Below are 24,814 nucleotides of genomic sequence, written 5' to 3'. Positions count from 1 at the left end.
GGTGTCTTTAGGTGTCTGGTTTCTGTGAGCACAGTCCTCACAGGAGTCTGGTTGCCTACAGGCAACCTACTTATGGGCTCACTCATAAAATGTTACAAGACCTGAAGGTCTAGCACCTTGAATAATCTAATTTACCTAACTAATTTACTTGACCCATGAACTAGTCCCATAGTGTGAGCCTAGGCAAGTGCCTTTCTCTTCATTATCACATGAGAGCACTTTCAAATATGCAAGTTCACTATTTCTGCTGTACAAAACTTTTTATTTACTGAATGTTGGTGCCATATATAATAAAAATTAAGCCCACATATAAGGTACACTTGATCCCTGGCTTGTCAGTCTTTGTTCACTAATAGGATTGTCATCTGAGCAGGGGCAGACATGTCCCAGTTAATTTTTAAAAAACTCACTTTTCATAAACATTACTAAAGCATGATGTGGTAGAACTGTCATTTACAAATGGCATTTCTCTGGGAATGTGCTACTTAATTTTTCCACCATGTTTTACTGATATAAATTTGTAGCACATAAACACGTTAGGAAATTGTTTCAGCAAAAAATATAAATTTCCACATCACCAAGGAAAGGTTTCTGTTTTTTTTTTACCACAGATTTTACAAAAATGTCTCCATAACTAGTGAAATCTTTGAAATGTTTCAACAGTTCACTTATACACTATTTCAGTGTTAGAAAAAAACCCCAAATCTTATAGCCTTTCATTTTATATGCTTTGCACAGCTTGATTGTTGCACAATTCACTTGACAAAATCCTGACTTCAATCACTGAAGTAAATGTAGGAAGACAAACTGCCTTTTGACCTCTCTCTGAAAGCCAAGCAAATGTGACATAAAGATTTGAAGGCATCTTTATTGCTCATTCACTCTTTATGGGCAAGCAGATCAAATGTTGTGAGCAAGCAGAACACCTGTTAACTCCCCAGAATGGGCTGGGAGGCACTAAAAATAGCTCTTCTGGATTAAAGGTGGCTTGCCGTAGCAAGTGGATTTTTCGAGTCCTGTACTTCCCTCGAGCTTGGTTCATGGGTGAAGTGTTGGCAGAACTCCCAGATTTTGGAACTCTGTGCCAAAAACAGACTTGTCTTTCAGCTGCATTTGTCGAAGTCAGCTGGCAGTGTTGGCGCCAGGTCAGTTGCTGGGTCTTCAGTTCTTGCAGGGTGCGACTCTTCCCATCATTCTTTGTTCAGGTCGACAAGATCTAGTTCTCTGGTGCCAGGGGCTCCCCTAAATACTGAATTTGGGGAGCAGTGTAGAAGCCAATGGGCTAGTGACTACAGGGGTCACTACACCTCAATCACCTCCTTTTGGAAACTGAGCATAACCTTGTCCTAGAATTCCTAAGTATGCCATCACAAAGAGGGCTATTTCTGAAAAGTTGTGTCCACCGCAGTTTTGCTACCATGGCGGTGGGTACTAGCCTAGCCTCTCTGACTAGTTAATTTTCCCACCTGTCGAGATGCCAAAGGGGGTCGGCGTCTTCTACTGTGAGGAAAGCAAGATTCACATTTAAAAGCTCTTTAAAGCTTGTTGGCCTTGGAAGGCTAATCTGCAGGTTATCCTGCAAAAAAGGGGGGGGGGGTGAGATACTGGCTCTTGTTCTGACTCTCGAGAGCACAGGGCTCATCATAGGTCAGAGCAGTCTCTGGTGGCAGGTTGGCAGTACCCAGTCGGGGAGCACACCAGAGGCTGATAGCACTGGAATCTGTGGGGATTTATCAATACAGGGTGTCTGCTATCAAATATTCCGGTCTTCATTGAAACCATCATGTAGCTGGGGGGGGGTTTTCATTGTCAAAGTGTTTTAAAATTGCTTCCCTAGTCACTTGTACGGGCAGTAATGGGATTGTACAGCTCAGGGCAGATCTGCTCATTCAGGTATGCCCTTGCATGTAATATTGAGCACCCTCCCGTAGGGCTGTCAGGCCTGGGTGACTTACAAAAATTACATGCAGTGTTGGGTGACATGGCACACAGGGATGTGTCGTATCTGCTCCAAGATGCGCAGCTTTGGGTGTGCCTGCTGAGGGTGTCCCGGTTCGCACAATTCATGCTGCCCTTCGCCTTCTTTAGTAACTCTGGTCCTAGGTACCAGGGGTACTGTTTACTAGACCCTTACAGATGATTCAAAAGGTTTTTCCAATTGAGGGAGAAACAATTTTACAGTTTTGGGAATGATCTGGCTATGAAGACCTGGCTAGCAGGAACCCAGTGCACTTCTAGTCAAAATTGCATTGTTTGCAAGGCAAAAAGTAGGTATGACCTTGTCAAAGGGCCACTCTCCTACAGTACCAAATTGGGTGCCCTATGCAGGAAGTAGTTACTAGCGGACCAGGGCTAGCTCTAGCAATCCCATGGTGCTTTATTTGTGGTAGTGGTGTTGAGCAGCCCTAGGCTTATCAGACGTGCGTATTTGGTCCGCACACTGAGTACATAAATGACACTACGGAAATCTGACACCAATTTATAAAAAATAAATTTTTTATAGTTGGACACCAAGATCTACTAGATTAGTTAAGTACAAGTCTTGCCTAGTGAACGCTGTGCAAAGCACTGTCACCAGTGAGACAATTAGTTTGGCAGCCTTGCCATTCCTTACGTATGACTTTGTCTTGTACCACAGGAGCAGCCTGGCCTGCTGTCCTGCCCATCCCCAGTAGCTGTGGGGCCTGTCTTGGGCACTTCGCTCACGCTAGTGGAAGACTTCCACTGTCCAATTCCAGCAACTGCCTGCCTGATCTGGGTTTGTTCTTGTCTTAAACTATATATATAAATAGAACTATAGAGCGTACTTGGTAAATAAAAGGGAAAGGACATCTCCTGGAGTATAACTTTTGTATGGATTGACACTGTTGGTCTTGGACTTTCAGACTTACCAGATGCAACAGCTTTTAGGGATTCTGTTAAAGTTAATAATATATGGAAGTGTTAGCTTTATTTTACTTGCATTGCAGACGACACGATTTAGACTCTTGTGATCACCTGGCAAGTTGGCAAACATTTGCTCACTTCCTCTGATAGTGTGACTGTATCCATGTTACTTTGGTGTGATTTATTTAGTGATGGAGTATGGATAGCGCTGCTTTACAATCGACATTACATCTTACACTCCTTAGATGAAAATAGAAAGTGAAAATATTGGGCTATCCATTCCGAGAGCAGCATCTAAATGAGAAACGGCGAACATTCGCAGTTGTGTAGTTTCCAGGGTAGTTTCTACCATTAGGTAAGACTAGGCGGCCAGCTAGGGCTGCAAAAGGGGCAAACATTTTGTCACGTCTTCTACTATTCCACGTCATGCAACGTCACGTTCGGTGCCACAGGCGAGGCTGTGCGCGCCTCGACCTGTGGAGGCACCAGCATGTCTGCTTGTGCCATCAATCATCCCTGGTCAAAGGCCGGCGCTTGTTTCTCCGTGTCCTTCCAAGCCTTCGTGCCTGAGACGGCCCATATGGAAGTGTGGATGTGAAAGGTAACGGGCCAGAACCCCTTCGGCACCTGCGTAGGTTGTAAATCTATATGCGCAACGTAAACCTTCATCTTGTGTGGCATCTGCGTCGTTCCGACGTAACAAGTCTTCGATATGTATAATTTATGCTCCTATCTGGACATTGTGTGATGCGAAGGGGGACAAAAGGGGAGAGGTATTTGTGTTTGCACCCCTTTATGCTGTTGAGACCTCATTCCTCAACACTGGCTTAGCACATTTGTCATGGACTCTAATGCGAGCAAAGATAATCATCCTCATTCCGTGGTTTGGTAGTTTAAAAAAAAACACACAGCTATGTTTGGGGTGTATTTGTTCCCCTCGTCCCTGCACCTGCCATATTACAGATCGCTACATTGCTGGCTCTCACAGGCTCAGGCAGTCTAGACCATTTACGAACCTTGCTTTTAATGCCGCTGACGGGCCCAGGATTTTATTTTGCCTCCTAGAGCACTGAAACTTCTCCTCCTCTGTGTACATCACACCAGGGACTGGAGGGGCACCTGACACAGACCCCTAGCTCTCTGCCAAGCATGTTTACCCAACTCTTTATTCTCCCCGCTCACCCTCTGCCCCCCCCCCCCCACAACCCCCTGTGGAGGGGAGTCTAGCATGGGCAGATAACGCGCACCTTGCAGATCGTTCAGTTACTGACTCTCCAGGGCAGTTTCACTTCTGTCATTTGTTTTCCAAAGCTCTTGTGCTTTGGGTGGTGGGTGCCTAGAATGCTTTTGTTGGAGGAGGCCCTTCATAGAACTTCAGAAATCAACCCCTCAAGAAAAGGGCCTGGGTTTGTGTAATGTGCTTATGGAATGTGTGTACATGCACTCTTGAGTTAAGTCACAGCCCCGAGTGTTACTTTATTTACATGCATCCCGCGTGTCGACTCTGAACGGGCGAAGGCCAAGAGGGCCCTCCGGGGATGCACAGCTGTGATTCGCAAGCCAAGCCTCTCTGCTGAACTGGGTACCCTGTCTTGCAGGGTAAACAAGTTCTTGCTGTAGGTGGGGAGATGTAATCTCATCTCAGGAATTTACAATACCCTTAAAATTATTTTTCTTGGAGTTGAATGTCACCAAGTCTTTGTAGCAGCACGTGCATGCTCCCTTGTGCCGATCTCACTGGCACAGATCTCTCCAGCAGGTACATTAACCCGACACGCTATACAACTCCAGATTATACAGGTCTGCAGCTGGTGCATTAGCAAGACATGCAATATAACTGATCTTGAACATATAAAGGGCTGATTAAGATTTCCCAGGCGGGGGCCCAGACCCAAGAAGTATCACCGGCAGACCTTTAAGTGGGTTTGAAACTTATAACCTGCATTGTATCACATTTAAACTACTTTTTAACCTGCATTTCTTAAACTTATAGGCAAAATGAGTTACGACTCAATGTGTACAGCCCATTGAAAGACTACATTGGTGCAGTTATTAGTATTTTGGTTAGCCTATTACTCTGAAATTCTAATTTTGTCGATCGGAAGAATACAAAAACCTAGTTGGGGCTCCAGAGATTGGAAACTGAGTGTGCAGGTTAAGCTCTCGGACATGTTAACTGTGACCACAAAGACTACTCCCCTGTGCAATCTGTTATACAAAATACATTTACGTGAACCTATCAAAACGGACACCTGTGTAAGATCTTCAGTACAGAAGGGTATTATGCGAATCTGAATCTGGGTTAAGTGACTCAGTGGATGACTTGGCTGCGTTATAGAGACTCATCCTTGAGTTGGAGTGCTTTCAGGAGCGCCGGGTGTTTTGCTTGTTGGAGAGTTAGATGAAATAATTAGCATCAGTGGTGGATCCCTGTCCCAGGCACGTGACCCGCCCAGTATCTGTGGTCAATTCAACTTGACTATAATTTTAATAGATTAGCTTTGTACCTATAGGACCGTACCAAAGAACTACTGCTTACAAACACAGCAAAGAAAATACCTGAAATACAATACATATGAAACTGTGTAACCATACTAATTGGATATATGTCACATAATTGTATATCACCTACGGAACTGTATGAGTAACTAGATGTAGCCACGATAACTATGGATCTTTATTGTGTAACTATACTGTCTTTTTTTTTTGTTTTTTATTGATTCAGTTCAAAACCGACATCTTTTCATATTCATAATACAATTATGATATACACTTCCAGAAAAAAACATTTAACCTATATAGATAAATAAGAGACAATACATTAAAAGAATATTACCAAATATAAGACAGTATTAATGTTACACTACAGTGAAAACCTTCCTTGGTCTAACTTTATACAAACATCACTCATCAACCCCCATATGATCAATCATCGCCTGCCAAACCTTAATCCCCCCCTTTGCTTTTTCTTAATTGACTTAGTGCAATATAGATTGTACTCCAGATAGAATACATTATAAAATTTCGCTCTCCACATCTCATAAGCTGGAGCTTCCGGTTTCAGCCACATTGAGGCGATAGAGGCGAGCCACTGCCGTCACCATAAATAGCAAGTATCTATACTTGCGATACGATACGAACACATCTAAGTCACTAGATAGACCAAAGATAATCATTTCTTTGGAGATTATGACATCAACTTTTAGCATACTTGAAAGAAATTGTACAATGCATGTGAAGAATGAATGTAACGCATTACAATCAACAAATATATGAAAAATGTCAGCCATATTAGTTTGGCATCTAAAACACTTCCCATTGTAGCTGTTACCCCACTTTACCATACTCCTGCAAAAATGGCAAAGGTTAAATAAAGTTTTGTAGTGCTGAGCACGTAAATTCGCCGATAGCATAATATCTGCCGCAATATTAATAGACTCTTGTAAGGGTACAGAACTCGTAGCAAGCCTCGCCAGCCATTTGGACTCCTGTAGTGCAAGGTCATCCTGATGTAATTCGAGTAGATAATTATATATAATCCCGATCCGTGTCGGTCTCTTAAGTGTTGTCAATAGACCGTTAGGCAGGATAGATATTGAATTTAGATGTTTGAAAATAAAATCTCGTAACTGTAAATACTTAAAGAAATCATTCTGTTGGATTGCATCGGTGTCTTTAAGCTCTTGAAAAGATAGCATTACACCATCTTTAAACAATGATCCAACCATTTTTACGACTTTTTCACCCCAGATTTGCATTCTATAATCCCAAAATATAGATGGTGGTAGTGCCGGGGAATCGCAAGGAGTATGATAGTTAATGCGACGTAGCTGCATAATTTTGCTAATCATGCGCCAACCCTTAAAAGCAGTGTGCACCAACTTAAATTTCGTTCTATTGTAATAACTAGGTTCGTAAAAACTAAGAAGCATCTTGTGGGCCAAGTAATAAATAAAAAATATCAGGGTCCTCAAATTGAGGTGGGTCATTTCCATTTACAGCAAACTTTATATTATTTGTCTTGTTTGCTACAGAACATAAAGTTTGGAACGGCCCAACCTCCCCTCAACATAGGAAGTGTCATGAATTTAGATGCCCGACGTGGGGATTTCCATCCCCATATGAATCTTTCAATCGTTGCTTGAAGTTTCCGCACTTCCAAGGGTGGTACCTCAAGTGGAACTGACCTAAAGAAGTACAGCACTTTAAGAAGTATGGACATTTTAAGCACATTGCTGCGTCCCACCATCGATAAGTGTAAACATTCAATTTTTTCTAGTTTTATTGAGCGTATAAGATCAGGCCAGTTGACCATGACCAGATCATGAAGGGATAGTCTAATTTCAATACCAAGGTACTTGGCTTCTGGGGTCACTCGATTATCATTAGGGCATAATCCTGCCGTACATACAATTTGTGTTTTTGAAATATTGAGTTTGTATCCTGCTACCCGGCCAAACTCTTTAGTTATATCTTCAATCTCGGGGGCTGCAGTGTCCGGGTCTGATGTTACAACTGCAATGTCATCTGCATATGCTAACACACGCATGCTACCCCCCGGAAGGATCATAGATGGTATATGTGATGATGTAGTTAACGCCTGTAGCAGTGGGTCGACGTAAATAGCAAATAAGAGTGGCGAGCAGGGACATCCCTGACGTGTACCACGGCTAATATCTACATACCCTGACAGCTGTCCTGACATAGAAATCTGTGCCCTTGGATGCCGATACATAACCTGAATGGCCTGCAGATAGCGAGGTCCAAACCAGAGTTTAGTCATAACGGCCCATAAATACGGCCATGAGACGCGATCGAACGCCTTTTCTGCGTCTAGGAATACTAGACCTATATTCTTATGCGTCGTCTCGGCGTAGTCCAGGGCTGCAATGACTCGAGAAACATTAGTTGTGCCCCGCCCAGGTAGAAATCCATGCTGTTGGTTACAAACCAATCCCGGGACCACTCAGATCAGCCGGTTCGCTAGAATTTTAGAGTAGACTTTTACATCAACATTAATAAGCGATATAGGCCGATATGAGCCGGGCAGATAAGAAGGCTTATCTTTTTTTCTTAACTGCAATAGTGGCGTCGTCCCAAGATGGCGGTGGATGTCCTGACTGGGCAGCTATGAATGTCTCCAGCATGTCTTTTTTAATAATTGGAAACAATTTAAGATATAACTCTAATGGCAGTTTATCAGGGCCCGAAGCTTTACCCAAAGCTAAGCTTGTAATAGCTGTTTCAAGTTCTAACATCGTAATTGGAGCTTCCAATTCCTCTTTGTGTATCCTCCACCGCATGTCCAGGATAACAACTGTTGACAAACTGCTCTATTAGCTCTGGGGAGGCATTATCTTGAGTATAGAGCTATACTGTCTGTACATTATAATTAACTGTATATTGATACAAACTATGGCACTATACTCCAACTCATTATGTAACTGTATGACAACACAAACGATGCAACTAGATTAGCTATGGAACAGTAAAAATAAAATCGACATTGCTAGAGTAACTGTAAGGTAAATTACAAAGGCCAAACTGGCTTCAGTTATGGCAGTTGATGACCACTATCATGACTGAAGTGTGCTGAAATATTGTTTGCAACTGCTGATGTGGCTTTTTGGATTTTTCTTTTATTCTCTTCTATAGAGGGAGCCTGGTTAGGTCTGACTAAGCTCAAATGATAGTGAGGGTGCAATAAACAATTGTTTTTGCATTAGTACGTTGAGGCACCTTGCTTGTCAATTCTTTCTCATTGTATTGCTCTCCAGGCCTCACGTCTTCTAGCCTGTATGACGGGGAGAGAGAGTGATGGTAGTAAAAGGGAGGGGGCGGCATTTTTCAATTCTCGCCTAGAGTGGCAAAACACCTAGAAACGGCCCTGGTGGTTTCTAGCCTCAAAAGGGAGGCTGGCACCAGTGCCGAGGGAAAGTGGCCGCCTTACACACTATTTGGGCACCAGGCACTTTAATTATTTATGTATTTATTTGTTTTTTTAGGTCTCGCCTGAGCGGAGTGAGACTATAGGGACTTAAACAGACTTTACCCAACTGGCGATTTGGTGCTGTGCCGTGCGCTTTTAGGTCAATGCGCAAGAGCATTGACCTAAAATGCGCGTGCACAGCATCAAATTGTCAGCCATCTGTTGCCCAGCTTGGTGCCGCTCCACCCCCTGCGGCATCAAAGGCTTTCACGGCCGGCAGTGCTTTCAGTTTCACAGCCGGCCGGCCGTGTCTACTTCTCTTTTTAACTTGTTTCTTTTATCGTTCACTCTGTTTTGCTTTTTCTTTCTCTCGCTATTTGTTTTATTTTTTCATTCCCCCACCCCCTTTCACTTTCTTCTGCTTGCACTCTATCTCTTGTGTATGTTAGGCTGGGAGTACAGTGTGTAAATAAAACATTGATGTCCATTGAGACCCCTTTGCGATTTTATTTTAGGTCTCCAACCCCCTCTCCCCTCCCGATTCCTTCTAAGTTGTCCTTTTCTCTCTGCCTTTATTTCCTCCACATGCTCTAAGCTCCCTCCCCTCCTTTTCAACATTCCTTAGTCTGCCCCCATCGTCTTCGTCTCCTGTTTATTCCCCTCTTCCTCTCAATCTTTTTCTTTCTCTTCACTGTCGCTGTCTGCCTTTCTCCTGTCTACTTTTAATTCAATTGTGCATCTTTACCGCTCTCGGGCCGTCTCATCCTTGCTTCTGTGTCCTGCCACATCCCCCCCTCACTTACTTTATTTTCCATCTCGCTGCTGCTTTCAAGCATCTCCAAAATTCACCAACACTTCTCGTTTTTTTTTCTTTTTTCACCCACCCATTCTCACCTGCTCTCCGCAGCACACAGCATGTTTTCTTTCATCAACCGGGCGCCTGCTGTGCTATCTTTTCAAATGGCAGCCGCGCATTTTCTCACAGTTCCCGCCAGTGCAGGAGTGGATTTGTGCCCCTCACCCTCTTAGCTGTGTCTCTTCCGGGAACCCAACTGCCTCGAGGCGCACCGCAGCTCCCCTTCCCACTTGCTTTTTAAAGTTTCTTGTTTGTTGCATGGGCATTAAATATGTAGGCACAAAGAAAATTCAACACTGCCTATGTGGAGCTTACACCGGGAAGGCTTTGGCAAGGGGCTGGGAAGATGGTAAGACTCACTTTCATGCCGGACAAACATGGGGGCTCCATAACAGGGAAGTTTCCAGCAACTGATAAAAGACGCAATAACATGGCTTTTCAGTCAAGCACAAATACCTCATAAATCATATGCTTGTCTCCAGGAAGTGCATACCTTAGCTGCCCTCGAACCAAGGACTGGTTAGAAAGGTGCAAATAAAAAAAGGTTGAGATTTTTTTAAAAGGCTTTTTGAAAAGTGAAAAATAACTCTGAACCTCCCCTCCCCCTCTCTTCTCACTCACCCCTCATTCTCTCCCCTTTCTCCCCTCTCACCACTCTCCCCTCCCTCTCTCAAATCCCACTCTCTCCTCACCCAACCCTCTCCCCATCTCCCCACTACACTCCCTCTCCAATCCCTCTCTCTCCTCACTCACCCCTCTCGCCTCTCCCCTCACTCACCTCTCCTCACTCTCTCCAGGCCTGACTCTCTCCTCCCCTCTCACCACTCTCCCCTCTTCACCACCACTCTCCCCTCTTCACCACCACTCTCCCCTCTTCACCACCACTCTCCCCTCTCCCTTCACCACCACTCTATCTCTTGTGTATGTTAGGCTGGGATTACAGTGTGTAAATAAAACATTGATGTCCATTGAGACCCCTTTGCGATTTTTATTTTAGGTCTCCAACCCCCTCTCCCCTCCCGATTCCTTCACCACCACTCTTCCCTCTCCCTTCACCACCACTCTTCCCTCTCCCTTCACCACCACTCTCCCCTCTCCTCGCCCCTCTCACCTCGCCCCACCCCTCTCCCCCATAACCACTATCTTCTCTCATCCCACTTCACCAGTATGCACTCTCACCACTCTCCCCTCCCTTCTCTTTTTCCCCTCTCTCCTCACTCTCCCATCACTTTCACCTCCCCCTCTATCCCCACTCTCCCCTCTCCATCTCTCCTCAAGGTACACACAATTGTCAATGAGCACTAACACAGCATCATTTATACCATTTCGGCATTAGTCAACACCACTAGTTTTTCCCTGTTCTCATCTTAATCTCCCCCATGGTTACTCCTTTCCCAGGTCTATCTCCATTGCTCTACCTTCCACCTCTCATGCCTCTCTCCCAAACTCATCTTCTCCCTTTCTATACTCAACTCTCTCCCTTTCTGTAATCTCAGACTCCCTCTCCTGCTTCTCTCTCGCTTCGCTCTTGGGCTCCCTGTCCGTACTTTTCTCCCCTGATACACTGTCTCCCTCTCCATGCTTCTGACCCCTGCTGCACTCTCAGGCTCCCTGTCCGTGCATCTCACCCTTGCGTTACTCTTGGGACTCCTCTCCATGCTTCTCTTCCTTGCTGCACTCTGCTCCCTCTCTGTGCTTCTCTCCCCTGTTGCACTCTCTTGCTCTCTAGAGATGTGGCCTAACGACCAGAGCTGCCATCTAAGTCACGTAAATACAAAAGATGTTGCATTCCAAATGCTATAGGTGTCACATTCGCGAAAGTTATAACTATTGGCATTGTAAATGACAAAGCTATCCATTTAGCTATTTTAAAAACAAACACATAAATAAAATGTGTCATTACAAGACCAATAGCTCCAACTTTTCTAATTCGAGACCTATTGCATTTCCATTGCTTATTTTACTAATTAAGCACTGGGACTGATACACGTTTGTCTTTTTTTTTTTTTTTTTTACACCATGCTGAAATCCTTCTGTTCACTTTAATAATTGACTGTTGTAGGCTTGGTGGTGGTAGGAAAGGGTGCAGCTGTCTTCTGCAGACAACAGCTGAATATCAGACTCATCCCTTCCATGTGTGTGCGAGCACAGGAGTTCACTGTAAATATATTACTAAGCAGTATCATTTGTGGTGCAGGGCTTTTAATTAAATCTGTATTATGTTCATTAGCAGTCTCTTCCATTCACAAAAAACAAATATTCCGCAAACTGTTTTCCAATGGAGAGAAAATAAGCATTTGCAATAGAATAGGTCTCGCATTTACGCACGCTTGAGCTATAGGCATTATAAATGACAATGCCTTCTATTTATGTTTTAACCCCTTCCATGCACATGACGAGCTCAGCTCGTCATGCAGCACAGTGCTTATGTGCTCATGACGAGATGTCCAGCACACCAGGGGAAACGATCTAGCAGCGATGCGGTTAAAAAACAAAACCTAAATAAAAGTGTCATATACAATGCCGCTAGCTCAAACTCGTGCAAATGCAAGACCTATTGCATTGGAAATGCTTGTTTGAGTTGGTGATTTCTAAACACTTAGAAAATACAGCTGTCGGATTTGAGGCAAGACCTGAATCTCAAACGTGGTAATGTTATACAGTGGGCGAAACATACACTGAATAGGGTCACTTACAAACTACTTACAGGACTGTTGAGGACTGAAGGTATGTAGGGGCAGAGGTCTTTAAAATCACCAGTGGATTTGGTTTACCTGCCTTGAAGTGTTCGTGTGCAGAAGTGCTGGTTGAAAGGGTAGCCACGAATGCTACCGCTAAAGTCTATGGAGAAATCTGTACACAAAAAAATAATGCAAGTGACAAGTCCATCTAAACTCATTGGGGCTCAGTTCCTGAGGGTCTCTGGAGCAAGTGTGCACCGTCTCTAGACTCCATCCAAGAAGCTGGACCATATTTGCAAGATGTTTACCTCCAGCTTGATCACGCTGACCCCTTCCCCGCCCAACCTTGCCTCTAGACAGTAGACTCTGCCAAATACACCCTACAATGTCCGTCTATGACGACAGTATTACCTCAATCGTCGACGGGATTGTCGTCTATTCTGTCGACTGAAAATTACTATTTCCATGAGACTGATAACACCTGACATGAGTCTCCTAGGAGAGTTACCCCCTTGCCTCCAGCGCTGCTGTTAAAGGAGGATGATGACTATCAGGACTCGTATGGATAATCAAACAGTCCATCTCAGCTTCTGGTGAAATGCCAGGAGACTGATTCCAAAGGAGAGTACCAGCAGGAATGTGGATAGCATTCTGCCCAGCCACAACAGTATTCAAGACAAGACCTGGTGTCTGTACCATCTTCTCTCTTGCAGGATCTCCACCATGCTGCAGGAATACAAATCTAGATGTTCACAGCCTGCTGCTGTTCAGATTACGCAAGCCCTGCCTGTCCCTGCAGCTCCTGCAATGGTTTCTCCAGAATTGCCGGCTCAGGTGACATCTCAACCGCAGACACTGGTTCCACAGGTGCCTTCGATACCACTGGACACATGATTCCTCGGATGAGGATCAAAACATTGATGGCCGACCTGATGAAGGTGTAGAATGGGACTAGTATGTCATCCCAGACCCAGCTTCACCATGTCTGGATCAGGTGCACTCTCCGCCTGTGGATATAGGGGAGTTCCATAAGCTGACGGAGAGATCGGCTGGCAGATTCAAGTTACCAATGCCCTCTGCCACTGGTAGTTTATTTTTTTTTTATATGACTTTAAAGAGCCCTATAGACTACTAGATCTATCCCTATTGTCCAACATGTTTGGGAGAAAGGTCTTAAGGCAATGAAGAATCCAGCTACTGTGGTCCCCGTGCTACCGTGCCACGACAAAAAATACAAAGCACCCGATGGTCCCGCGTCTTTGACGGGACACCCAAAACTGGACTCTGTCGTTTCACAAGCAGCACAGAGTAAGTCACGCAACCCTTCAGCTCCTTTGACAACTCCTCCAGATAAAGAAGGCAGGTTAGACAACGCCGGGGAAGAGGTTCTCTTCAATGGCTAGTCTTTTTGTGCGGGCAGCAAATGCCTTGGCAATATTGGGCAGGTACAATCGCCAACTATGGTGTGACATTTCGCCACATTTGGATTAACTTCCTCGAATCAAAAACAGAGGCAAAGATTTTACAAGGGGAAGCAACATCAATGGAAATTATAGACTGTGCCATGGACATCGCCACAACAGCCTTCGTTCATTGGCTGGTGCTGCTGTCCTTCGTCGCCAGGGATGGCTCAAGGGGACTTGGTTCAGACCTGAAATCCAGAATAAGATCCTGGATCTACCTTTCGATGGAGAGGCATTGTTTGGAAAGTTTATAGATGACTCTCCAGGATATCAAAAAGGACACAGACCGCTAAGTCTCTGGGTACGCTTCAGTACCATAAAGCTCCATTCAGAGGTTCCAGAGGCAAGAGTACCACGTACAGAGGCTCTTACCAGCAGCAACGGTACTCATCGTATGGCTCAGGGTTGCAACAGTACCGCTAGCCTTATCAGCAAAGACTAGGCCAGTCGAATTTCTCAAGATCTAATAATAGAGGAAAACAAACTCGCCAAGGATGTGAAACGTCCCAGAGACAATAGCGGCCTCCTGGCTCTACCTACTGTGCCCACCTTCGCAAGATAATCAGTAGGAGGCAGGGTATCCATACCTTCAGAATTTGTCCAAGATGACATCAGACCGTTGGGTGCTAAACATCATTCAAAAGGGCCATACTTTAAAATTTACACAAATCCCAAACGCCATCCCATCAAAACATCTGCGGCTCGAAGTTCATCAGATGCTCCTAAAAGGTGCTATAGAGCCGGTCCCCTCCGCCCAAAGAGAAGGATTCTATTCCAGGTTCTTCCTAATGAGGAAGACGCTAGAGAAATGGCGCCCCAGTTTAGATCCCAGGGAGCTCAACACCTATCATCTCCCTGTCTTTTTCCGGATGGTCTCACTGCAAGACATACATCTCATCCATCCAGGGGATTTCATGGCCTGGGATTTCATGGCTGCGCTCTCTCCAAGATGCGTACTTTCACATACCAATTCACCCGGCACACAGGTTTCTACGATTTACAGTAGCCAAGAGCCACTTTCAATTAAGGGTTTTACCCTTTGGTCTTCGCTCAGCCCCAAGAATCTTCACCAAGGTGCTGGCACCAGTTGCATCGTTTCTACGGAAGAATCACTTAACCTGGACGACTAGTTGCTGAAGGCTCAGTCCAGGGAGGCCGCTAGGGATGCAGTCGATGCAATTACAAACCTTTTTCAGAATCTTTCTCTAAACAAGGAGACATAATCTCTGGTCCCGTCCAGGACTGCATGCTTCCTGGGGGCCATCTTGGACTCATCTCAAAAGCTTTCCCAACCTTGGAGAGGAAGGAAAAACTGCAAACCATGGCGTTGGCCTTAAGAAGGTATCTTTCAGTACGCTGTTACAAGTCTCTTCTAGGAGTGATCTCTTTATGCATTCCTCAGATTCCACACTAGATTGAGAATGCGTCCTCTTCAGGAACAGCTGGACATCCAGTGGAGGCAGATTCATGGTTTGTTCGACAAAGTGACCAACTCTGCAATGAAAAGCTGCCTTGTGGTGGACAAAGCAGGAGAACTTATCCCAAGGTCTATCCTTCATAAGCGATCAGTCTCCTCAGGTTGTGACGATGGATGCGTCATTGGACAGCTGGGGGGGGCAGTACTGCAAGATCTGCATGTCAGTGGAGATTGGTCACCTCAGAACCGTCTGCTTCACATCAATCTCTTGGAAACTCAGGGCAATTTAACTGTCTCTTCAAGCTTTTCTCCCTGGACTAGGAGGTTAGAAGGTTCTCATCCGGACAAACACCACAGCCATGCATTACATAAACAAAGGAGGAACCAGGTCTCTCCCGTTATCTCAGGAAGCTCAAGAAATCTGGGAATGGGTGATCCTTCACGGGATTTCACTGCTGGCGGAACATCTGCTAGGGATCTTAAACGAAAATGCAGAACGACTAGCAAGCAGGCTATCCTCGGTCAGTCACGAGTGGGAACTGAACCAGCGAGTTCTGGACAAGGCTTTCCAACAGTGGGGCAAGCCTTCAATAGATCTATTTGCCACACCGACAAACAAGAAATGCCAGTCTTATGCAAGCAGGCTTCACCATCAAGGATCATTGGAGAATGTACTTTCGATAGCCTGGTCAGGGACATTGGTTTACGCCTACCCCCCCCCCCCCCCCCCCCCCTTCTCATTCCAATGATCCCGAGACTTATCAGGAAAGTACAAGTGGAGCCATGCAAGATCTTGAGCCCCTGCTTGGCCGAGACAGTTCTGGTTCACGGAACTCCATCTGTCGCTTGTTCCTCCTCTCTTGTAAACCATTCTGGACCTTCTCACAATGTCAGAGGGGCAAATTTGTCATCCGGATCCAGCTTCATAGCACCTGACAGCATGGCTCCTGAGCAGCGAGAATTCATGAACCTTCCCATTTCAAATGAAATGTTCTTTCCCAGGCTAGAGCTCCTTCCACGAATAAGACTTACCATCTCAAATGGAAAAGTACATGTATTTGGTGCTTGAAAGAAGGCAGAAGTTGAGGTTGAGAAGAGTCAACACCTTATCTTTTGTCCTTAGCTAATACTGGACTGGCCAATTCATCCTTAAAAGTTCACTTGGCAGCGATTTCACAGTACCGATGTTCGGCGTCTGGACCTTCTCTTTGGTCTTCTAGAATAATTAAATAGTTTCTTAAAGGATTGTTCCATGTCTATCCCCCAGTGAGGCCTCAACCTCCTACTTGGTAACTAAATTTGGTCCTCACACAGCTCATGAAAGACCCATTTGAACCAATACATCGAACGGACATGAAATTCCTTTCATTGAAATTGGTTCTCCTTCTTGCCCTCACATCGGCAAGACTCATTGGGGAGTTGCAGGCTCACAATTCAGGAACCGTTTCTCCAATTCAAAAGGAATACAGTAATAACTAATCCGAGATTCATACCCAAGGTGCCATCGGACTTTCACTTGAACGAGCTAGTTATTCTTACATCTTTCTTTCCTCATCCTTCCACACCAGCGGAGAGGTCACTGCATTCTCTGGATGTACAACGGTGCTTAAAATTTTATTTGGATCGCACCAAAGGATTCCGTAAGTCTTCCCAATTGATTGTTTTGAAAGAGGGAGGCCCTTGCGAGGACTACCAAAAGCAAAGTACTGCAGGATGGATTTCCAGTGCCATTCTCAATTGCCATTCGACAGCGGGTAAACTGCTGACCAGCAGAATTGGCGCGCATTCCACACGTTCGGTGGCTTCGACAGTTCTTTGTGGGGATGCACATCAGACATTTGCAGGGCTGCAACTTGAAGCTGCGTGCACACGTTTATAAAGCATTACTGCTTGGAATCCTTGGCACAGGAGGACACTGCTGTCGGCCAGGCAGTTCTGAGGAACCGCTTCCACTAATTGAGCTTTCCTCTCTACCCCACCTTTTTTCTGCACATTCAGTATCTATCATGTACTGATGGCTATTGCAATGTATGTTTATGCCACAAAATGTGTTTTATTGCGGACTGCTTGTTACTTGGATACAAAAGCATGGGAATCTATGAAAGTTCCAATACTGGGGCAAGAAAACCAGTTACTTACCTGTAACTTTGGCTCCCCAGTATTTGGAACTTTCAAAAATTCCCATGCGCCCACCCACCTCCCAGAGGAAAGCTCAGGCTTCAGCAGATGTGGTGACTGTTACACAACGGCTATGAAAATCTGAGGCTCTGAGGTTCCTTCAGGAGGGTTCTATGGGGTGAGGCTCTTCTGATTGGCTGATGCTTAGTTTGGTCTCTTTTACAAAGAGGCGGATATGCTACAAAAGGGAATGAGGCCTAGGCCTTTTTTCTTTCTCTTTTGTACCTACTGCTGTTATTTTGTTACCGAGACTCCCATTCCGACGACGGGGAATGATACAAAAGCATGGAAATCTATGAAAGTTAGCAATACTGGGGAACCAAAGTTATAGGTAAGTAACTTGTTTTCTTGCTTTCACATTACAGTAAAAGCAGCCCAAAACGAGTTTTTTGAACTGGCTAGTAGTAGATGTCTTTGTCTGAAACATTCCTGGTTGGCTGTCATTAAATAGAAATAAGGTCACTTATAACTATTTATTTGAGGGAGGCAAATCACGTGGTTATCGTGTACTTTTATTTTTATGACCACTAGTTTAATGTTCGCTTTTAAAGTAATGGTCGTCTTTTTTCCCTCCATAGGTTTTGTGCTAGCTGTACTCGTTTAGATGAAATCCGGCTTAAAGAAATGCCCAGAGTGTCAGATCCTCAAGAAGAGATGGATGGTAAAGTTTTTTATTCTTTGGCATCCAAAAATGGAGTGCAATACAAGGCAGGAGATGGAGTGTTACTGCTGCCAGATGCTTTCTCTTTCAGGTCAGTATAGGCAGTACAATGGCACTCAAGTGATGTACAAGCTTCTACAATGTATGCTATGATGGCTGCTTTTGATGCTACAGATTTGCTGGTTGGTGGTGGGCAATGCCATGGACACCATTAGGTTGGCTACAAGTGATCTGGGTTTATACTTTTGTGGTGGTTCCAGAGTTGTCCGATTTTACTGGACATCAGTTGTAGCAATGATTGGGGGGGAAATGATTGCACTCCCAACTGCATGATAAAGTACACCTTTCTATAATGCAGTACACTTCAAATAATATAATTGTTACATGCAGTCCAAGTCTTACTCTGAGGTTCTGTGGTTATTAAACTTCAAATGGTGAGTAACTTCATTAATACCCACTTTCCTGGCAGTTATCTTGAAGGCTTGCTTATATCCACTGAGTTTATAAAATTGATAGTGATACGGTTTTCTACTGAACAGTCAATGGCACGTAACTGACAGCTTTTTAAAATTACTAATTTCTTCAGTTTCGGGGGGGGGCAGCCTAAACACTATCTGAATCCTGATTAAAACGATAAATATATGTTCCCAAGTTGCACGCATACAAAGTGTGTAATTTTAAAAATATTGTGTCTACTAGTTTTGAAATGTTGGAGAAGGGCTGCATACCGGTTCTTCAAAATTACAAGACTATTGTAGTTTGTCTTCAGATGCATTTTGTGTACTGTTTTTCCGTGGCAATCGTGACTTCCCTGCCGTAGCCCCTTTTTGAGTAGTTTAGTTGACCATTAAGACCCCAAGGTATGCAAGCCATTGTGATGGTGGGTCCAGCATTGTTTAACAGAGCTAAATATTTCTATTCCTGCTACTATGTGGCTTTATCCCTATAATTAGTCTATACTATAGACTGTCATGATTTAAACATGAGCAACATTCATGCACTGCTTAACATTTTGAGGGTTGAACATCCTAAGATGGTATAAAGTCCATAAACTTCATACTCTTGACAAACTGGCTAAAATTTGAATGGCTTTCCTGAAAGTAATCTAATTGAGTGTCTATGTTGAATGCTTGCACTCTGTTCCTGCCGGTGTTGTTTTGCTTGTCTGACCAGGATAGTTCTTGGACAACTGACTTGTGTGTCTAAATGTATCAACTCTTATCAGTGTCAAGGTAGGCACCCCGACAAAGCGCCATCCGAGGAAAGATGATGTAGATGAAGACTTGTATCCAGAGTATTACAGAAAAACCTCAGACTATATAAAGGGCAGTAATCTGGAAGCCCCAGAACCTTACAGGATTGGGAGGATTAAAGAGATCTACTGCAACAAACGCAGCAATGGCAAACCCAACGAGTCTGATATCAAGCTGCGTATTATCAAATTCTACAGGTGAGGTTTGACTTCTGAATCCTTTTGGAGCAATGTCTGTGTCAACTGTTACCTTTTTGGAATGGCTGAGAATCCTGTATTAAATTGCACTCCGCTAGAATAAGATTTTGGCACAAGCAAATGTCACCACCCTACCAGTGATGCTTGTGTGAATGAATCGTGTTGACTGCAGTAAATAGATGTAGCTTATAAAAAGTAAACCTTTGGTTGTGTTCCATATGCCTCTACACATCTACTGCTAGAACGTCTGCTTGGTGTTGCACAGTGCTGTGCATGGGGGAGGGGGGCGGGTGCAGGGTGTGGTTCAATGTTCTACAAAGCGATTGGACTAGCTAATTTGCTCTCTGCTACACTGCATGAAATCCCAGATAGCTTAATTTAGTCTTGAATAGTATTCTTTCAAACCCTTTTTGCTCTAGACCTGAGAATACCCACAAGTTCATGAAGGCTAGTTACCACGCTGATATTAACCTGCTCTACTGGAGTGATGAGGAGGTCGTGATTGACTTCAAAGATGTCCAAGGCCGTTGTACTGTGGAATATGGTGAAGATTTGACTGAGTCCATTCAGGAGTATTCTGCTGGCGGATCAGACCGTTTTTACTTCCTTGAGGTAGAGTTCAGTTTACAAAATACTTTGTTACATAGAGCTGTAAGCAAGCTTGTGCTTTCTCCATCTGTATCAATGCAAGGGTATCTCCACTATTCTCTTTATTTACGTTATGACAAAACTCCCTTTCACCGGGCTGTGCTGAACAGTTTATGTTCCTCTGGTCACCCTAAAATGCCAGCTCCTACCGCAGCATCAGAAAATTATATGCTGGGTCAGCCAGGATCAGATCTTTGCTTTTCTTAGTAGCACATGGGGCGTAGTAGTAGTTTAATTCTTTAGCAGTGTTAAGAGATCATGGGTGTATATCTAGGCTAAGGCAGAGTAGCTGAAGTTGGCTATCACCTGCACAGTTCACGGTCTTGCATTGAGTAAAGATCACCTCTAAGTTGTACACTTCATTCTGTACCCTAGGGTTTACAGTCCCTTTCCTATTTCATTGTGATGTCTTCCACTACACTTTCCATCATGCTTTGCAGCAGATTGGGTAGTAAGTGATCACCCAATGAGTTGGTTTCACCATGCTTTTACAGCATATGCTTGTAATACTTGAGTGATCCGTTTTGCCCTGTCTTTACTTGAGGGGCACACATTTTATGGTATACTTTTGGAACAGTCTGTATGTGGATGGAAGGAGTGACTCCAGCATGTGTAAAAGCAATACGTGATCCTTTACTCTAGGAATGGACCCCTTTGTATAAACCACCCCACCTTTTGGACTGAAGCTTTTTACAGCTAGTGCACTTGAACCTGCTGAGCATTTACAGTTGAATGCCTGATTTGCTCATTTAACTTGTCCCTAGTATGATACCCAGGGCTTGTTAGTTAAAAGTAAACAGTGGACTGCAGCACTTGATTGTGTCACCACTGCTGTGAAATGGTGAAAATGTGACTTGAGGCTTACGACTGCAGCTTGGTCAGACTTTTTTCCTGCTATCTACATGGTAAAAAGCTTTTCTCAGGTGGAGACTTTAGACACTCATGGGGAAGGCCTTGGCAGCCCACCACTAAAAAGGGCATTTTCCTTTTAATTGACATGCAAGGTGTAGGCAGCTGGCTCTCTATAGTGTAGTAAAACGAAATACACTGTGTAGAGTGCACGGAGACCCAGACCGGTATGCAGAGGCAAAAGTAAATAATACGAACGCTCTATTTGTGGTAGTGGGGGTGAGTAGTGGGGCTTATAAGAGGCAAGTGCTAAGCATTTGTTGTGCTAACAAACGCAATAAATGAGATGCGCACTAAAGAATACATTTTTAAAACCAAGAATTTCGTTCATAAGTGTGTTAGATAGGATTTTTCAAAGTTCGGAGAAACTCTTGTGTGCACAATGCAATTTGGAGATGGACCCAATGCGTTTCAATGGAGACTGGGGGTGCTTGCAGCCACACTGCTTGCAGATAAATAGATCTTTTGCAGGGGCCAAGCTTTGGGGCAGGGGGCTTAGAGCAAGTGAAGGGTGGGCATAAGTCTGCTCCAATCATACACCAGGGGTGGCAGGGTGCAATTACAGCGTCAGGCACCCAATGCTTTTTTTTTTTTAAAGTTAAACTCAGTTGGACAAACCGGCTGCAGGTGTCGCACCAGAGGCCCAACAGCATAGAGTTGAGGTTGGTGGTAGGGGCACCGCCGTCCAACTCACAGATCAAAGGGCTTCAGATACAGTAGTGTCCTGAGACCTGAGATTATGCTTACCAGAACTGGTTGCGGTCAGGGGGAGCCCCTGGATTCGGTCTGTAGGTGTGATGTAGAGTACAGGAGGGGTCAGCCAACACTAGACTTGAGGTCAGTATTGCTGGGGGACCTGTTCTGGATCAGTGGGCCACCTGGACACGAGCCGGATATGTCTGGTGCAGAGTAGGCAGGACTTGCAGATCCAAAGGGCACTAAAGTCCTTTGTGAAAGTTTCATGGATAGATCTGCTGTAGTCTGTTAAAGGGCAGGCAGTCTTCCTCTGGTTCTGGCAGTCACTGGCTGCATAACAGGTGTATTCTTTTGCAGGGTCTTTGACGTTGGAGACAGGCCAGTAGGGCTGGGGCTAAATCAGTAGGTGTCTTCAGGCTTCGCTGAACGACTTCTTTGTCCTTCTTAGATCGGTATGAACTAGTTTTCGGGTCTGGGGGAGCACTCTGACTACTGAATCTAGAGGTGTTTTAAGCATATATCTGGGCCAATAAGCACCTTACCTGTGGTGACTACACCCTCAGTGATGCCACCCTCCTGTGGGAGTGTGGCATGGTCCTAGCCCTGATTGGAAGTCTTTCCATCTTCAAGATGGTGGCGACTGAAAGATGTGCTTCACCTTGTCACCTAAACACACAGGTAAGTTGGTATGTTGTAGGTTGCAGGTACAGTGTCTCCTCAAATCCCATGGCGCTTTAGGTGCAGGGATGACCTTTGACATCTTCTCTCTCACCAGAGCCAGTCTCAGCCAGCCTTTGGATTCAAACTGGAGCGTTGAGTCCAGGAGGCGTCGGCCAATGCTGGACTTAGACTCAAGATCACTGGGTAACCTTTTCTGGATTGATGGCCCACCTGGACCCATGCCGGAGGCGTCTAGTTCAGAGTGGTCAAGGATCGCTGCTCCGGAGGGTGCCGGAGCCCTTTGTGTTGGTTTCTTGTGGGCAGAGCTGCTGTCCACGAGTTCAGGTCTTCAAAGGCAGGCAGTCCTCCCAGCGGTTGCGGGGGTCGTTGACTGCAGGGAAGGTGTTTGTTCACAGGATCTTCGAGGACACACCGAAATACTATACATGGGTGTGTATTAATGGAGTGACCGGGTTGGCAGTCTGCCTACAGCCAGTCTGACGTCACCAGGGTTGGTAGGCCATCTCAGTGCATGTTTAAATACCTCCCACACTGGCATCAGTGTGGGTTTATTTTGAGGAGTACTTCAGCACCAAACACTCCTCGTTTCAGAGAACCCATCATGGTGCTGGGGAACTAGAGTTGTCTAGTTTCCAGCCCATATACTCTCTATTGCTGCCCTGGCACTTACAATGTTAAAGATTGGACTTTATTGTAGGGGCATATCTGGTCATGCTGATGAGCCCACACCTGTAGTGTAGTGCACACTGACTTAGAGCTGGGAGGGGCGGCTTAACTATACCTTAGGCAGTGCAAGTTGGCAAGGCACACCAGCACCGTACCACGTCTACTTTGTCATTTTGGCTGCACCATGGCATGCAGGACTATGTGAGGGGTCTCTAGGGGACCATCTTCAGTCCCAATGACCTAGCTAACCAGTTAGTTTGCTAGGGACTTTAAGGGGGGCTGAAGGGCCAATTGTGGAATTGTTTTAGGGAAGAACTGGCACAGGGAACATGGTTGGCAGGTACCCTGTGCGCTACAATCAAAACCACATTTTCCAGGCAACAAGTGGTGGGCTAACCATGTCCAGAGACACTGCTGACTACAACAGGAGAACTGTAGTCCCTGACAGAACCTTCTTGGATTAGGCACAATACCTGGGCTCAACGAGGTGTTTTATGCCATTGGCTACTAACTGCTCAAAATACTTATTTCATCCAATGCATTAAAATATTTTACTTAGCTTTAAAATCGTACCTCTGGTTCACCTCATACATTTGTGGTGTTTACTATAAAAATACTTTTATAAGTAAATGCTTTACACTGGTTCCTTTGACTGAGCCCAATTGCTCTGCACCACCGCTACCCCAGAATATGTGGTCTGCTTTTTAACTGACATCAGTTGCATTCTTCCTAAGCACCAACATGAGGTGTTAAAGCCTGTTTATTAGACTTTACATCTCAGTTTTAAATAGTCATTAAACAAAGTAGGTACCCTTCCAAAGAGGGGCTGGGCTTTAAAGATGGATGTGATGTACTGAAAAGTTGTTTCTGCTTTTGACTGACTTTTAAAACCACAGCATTAAATGCTTCAGAGAAACTTTTTTTCTTTTTCAGACATACAATGCGAAGACTAAAAGCTTTGAGGATCCTCCCAACCATGCTCGCAGTGCTGTGAACAAGGGCAAAGGAAAAGGAAAGGGCAAGGGTATGCGTCAGTTTGAGTCACTTGTTAGTACAGAAGCTGTGCTTTGGGTTAAAGAGGGCCCTGCACAACAGTTGTGGCCTCTGAAAGCAGCAGTGACCTTATTGCATCTGGAGTTAAATACAGTATGGTTTCTTTTTGCCCTTCACATTTGTTATAAAGTGAGGCCTTATTTTCCCCTCACCAAAATTAGGGCTGCCTCTTGGACCATAAGTTTTATGGCATATTAAGATACTTTGCTTCTATTCAGGTTAGACTGTACACACAACAGGAATGTTTCTCTTAGAGGTACTGTAATGTAGACTTTGCATGAGAACATTTCTTTGCTCAGCAGTTCAACTTTTTTTCATGCAGGCAAAGGCAAAGGAAAAGCTTCTACAACATCTGAGCAAAATGAAAACACCAGTGTGGAGGACAAACTACCCAAACTGCGCACCCTTGATGTCTTCTCTGGCTGTGGAGGATTATCTGAAGGCTTCCATCAAGCAGGCAAGCCAAGCCCCTTTTGTCTAATTTAAGTCTACATCCGTGCTTAGCAGTGAAGTGGCAAAAGCCGACTGCAGGAAGAAGTGATTCTGTGGTTAATATGCTTATGCAGAGGTTTGATAATTTTTCAGTGGAATGATGCCCTTGATCTATTTTGAGACAGTCTGTCTTTAAAGGAAATTTACA

The 24,814-nt window shown here is 44.7% G+C and overlaps 1 protein-coding gene across 1 annotated transcript in view; it reads left to right on the top strand.

Moving 5' to 3' along the window:
• Positions 1-24,814, top strand: part of DNMT1 (DNA methyltransferase 1) — an 83,977-nt gene that overhangs the window by 42,654 nt on the left and 16,509 nt on the right. Inside the window, exons 21-25 of the mRNA XM_086959078.1 lie at positions 17,989-18,162; positions 19,297-19,521; positions 19,941-20,133; positions 24,055-24,145; positions 24,497-24,631. Coding sequence (XP_086815204.1) covers positions 17,989-18,162; positions 19,297-19,521; positions 19,941-20,133; positions 24,055-24,145; positions 24,497-24,631 — 818 coding nt within the window. The remainder of the gene's footprint in view (positions 1-17,988; positions 18,163-19,296; positions 19,522-19,940; positions 20,134-24,054; positions 24,146-24,496; positions 24,632-24,814) is intronic.

This window comes from Lissotriton vulgaris, chromosome 1_1 (assembly GCF_964263255.1).
Source record: "Lissotriton vulgaris chromosome 1_1, aLisVul1.2, whole genome shotgun sequence".
NCBI classification, from domain to species: Eukaryota; Metazoa; Chordata; class Amphibia; order Caudata; family Salamandridae; genus Lissotriton; species Lissotriton vulgaris.
This window is presented reverse-complemented; position numbering and strand designations above follow the sequence as displayed.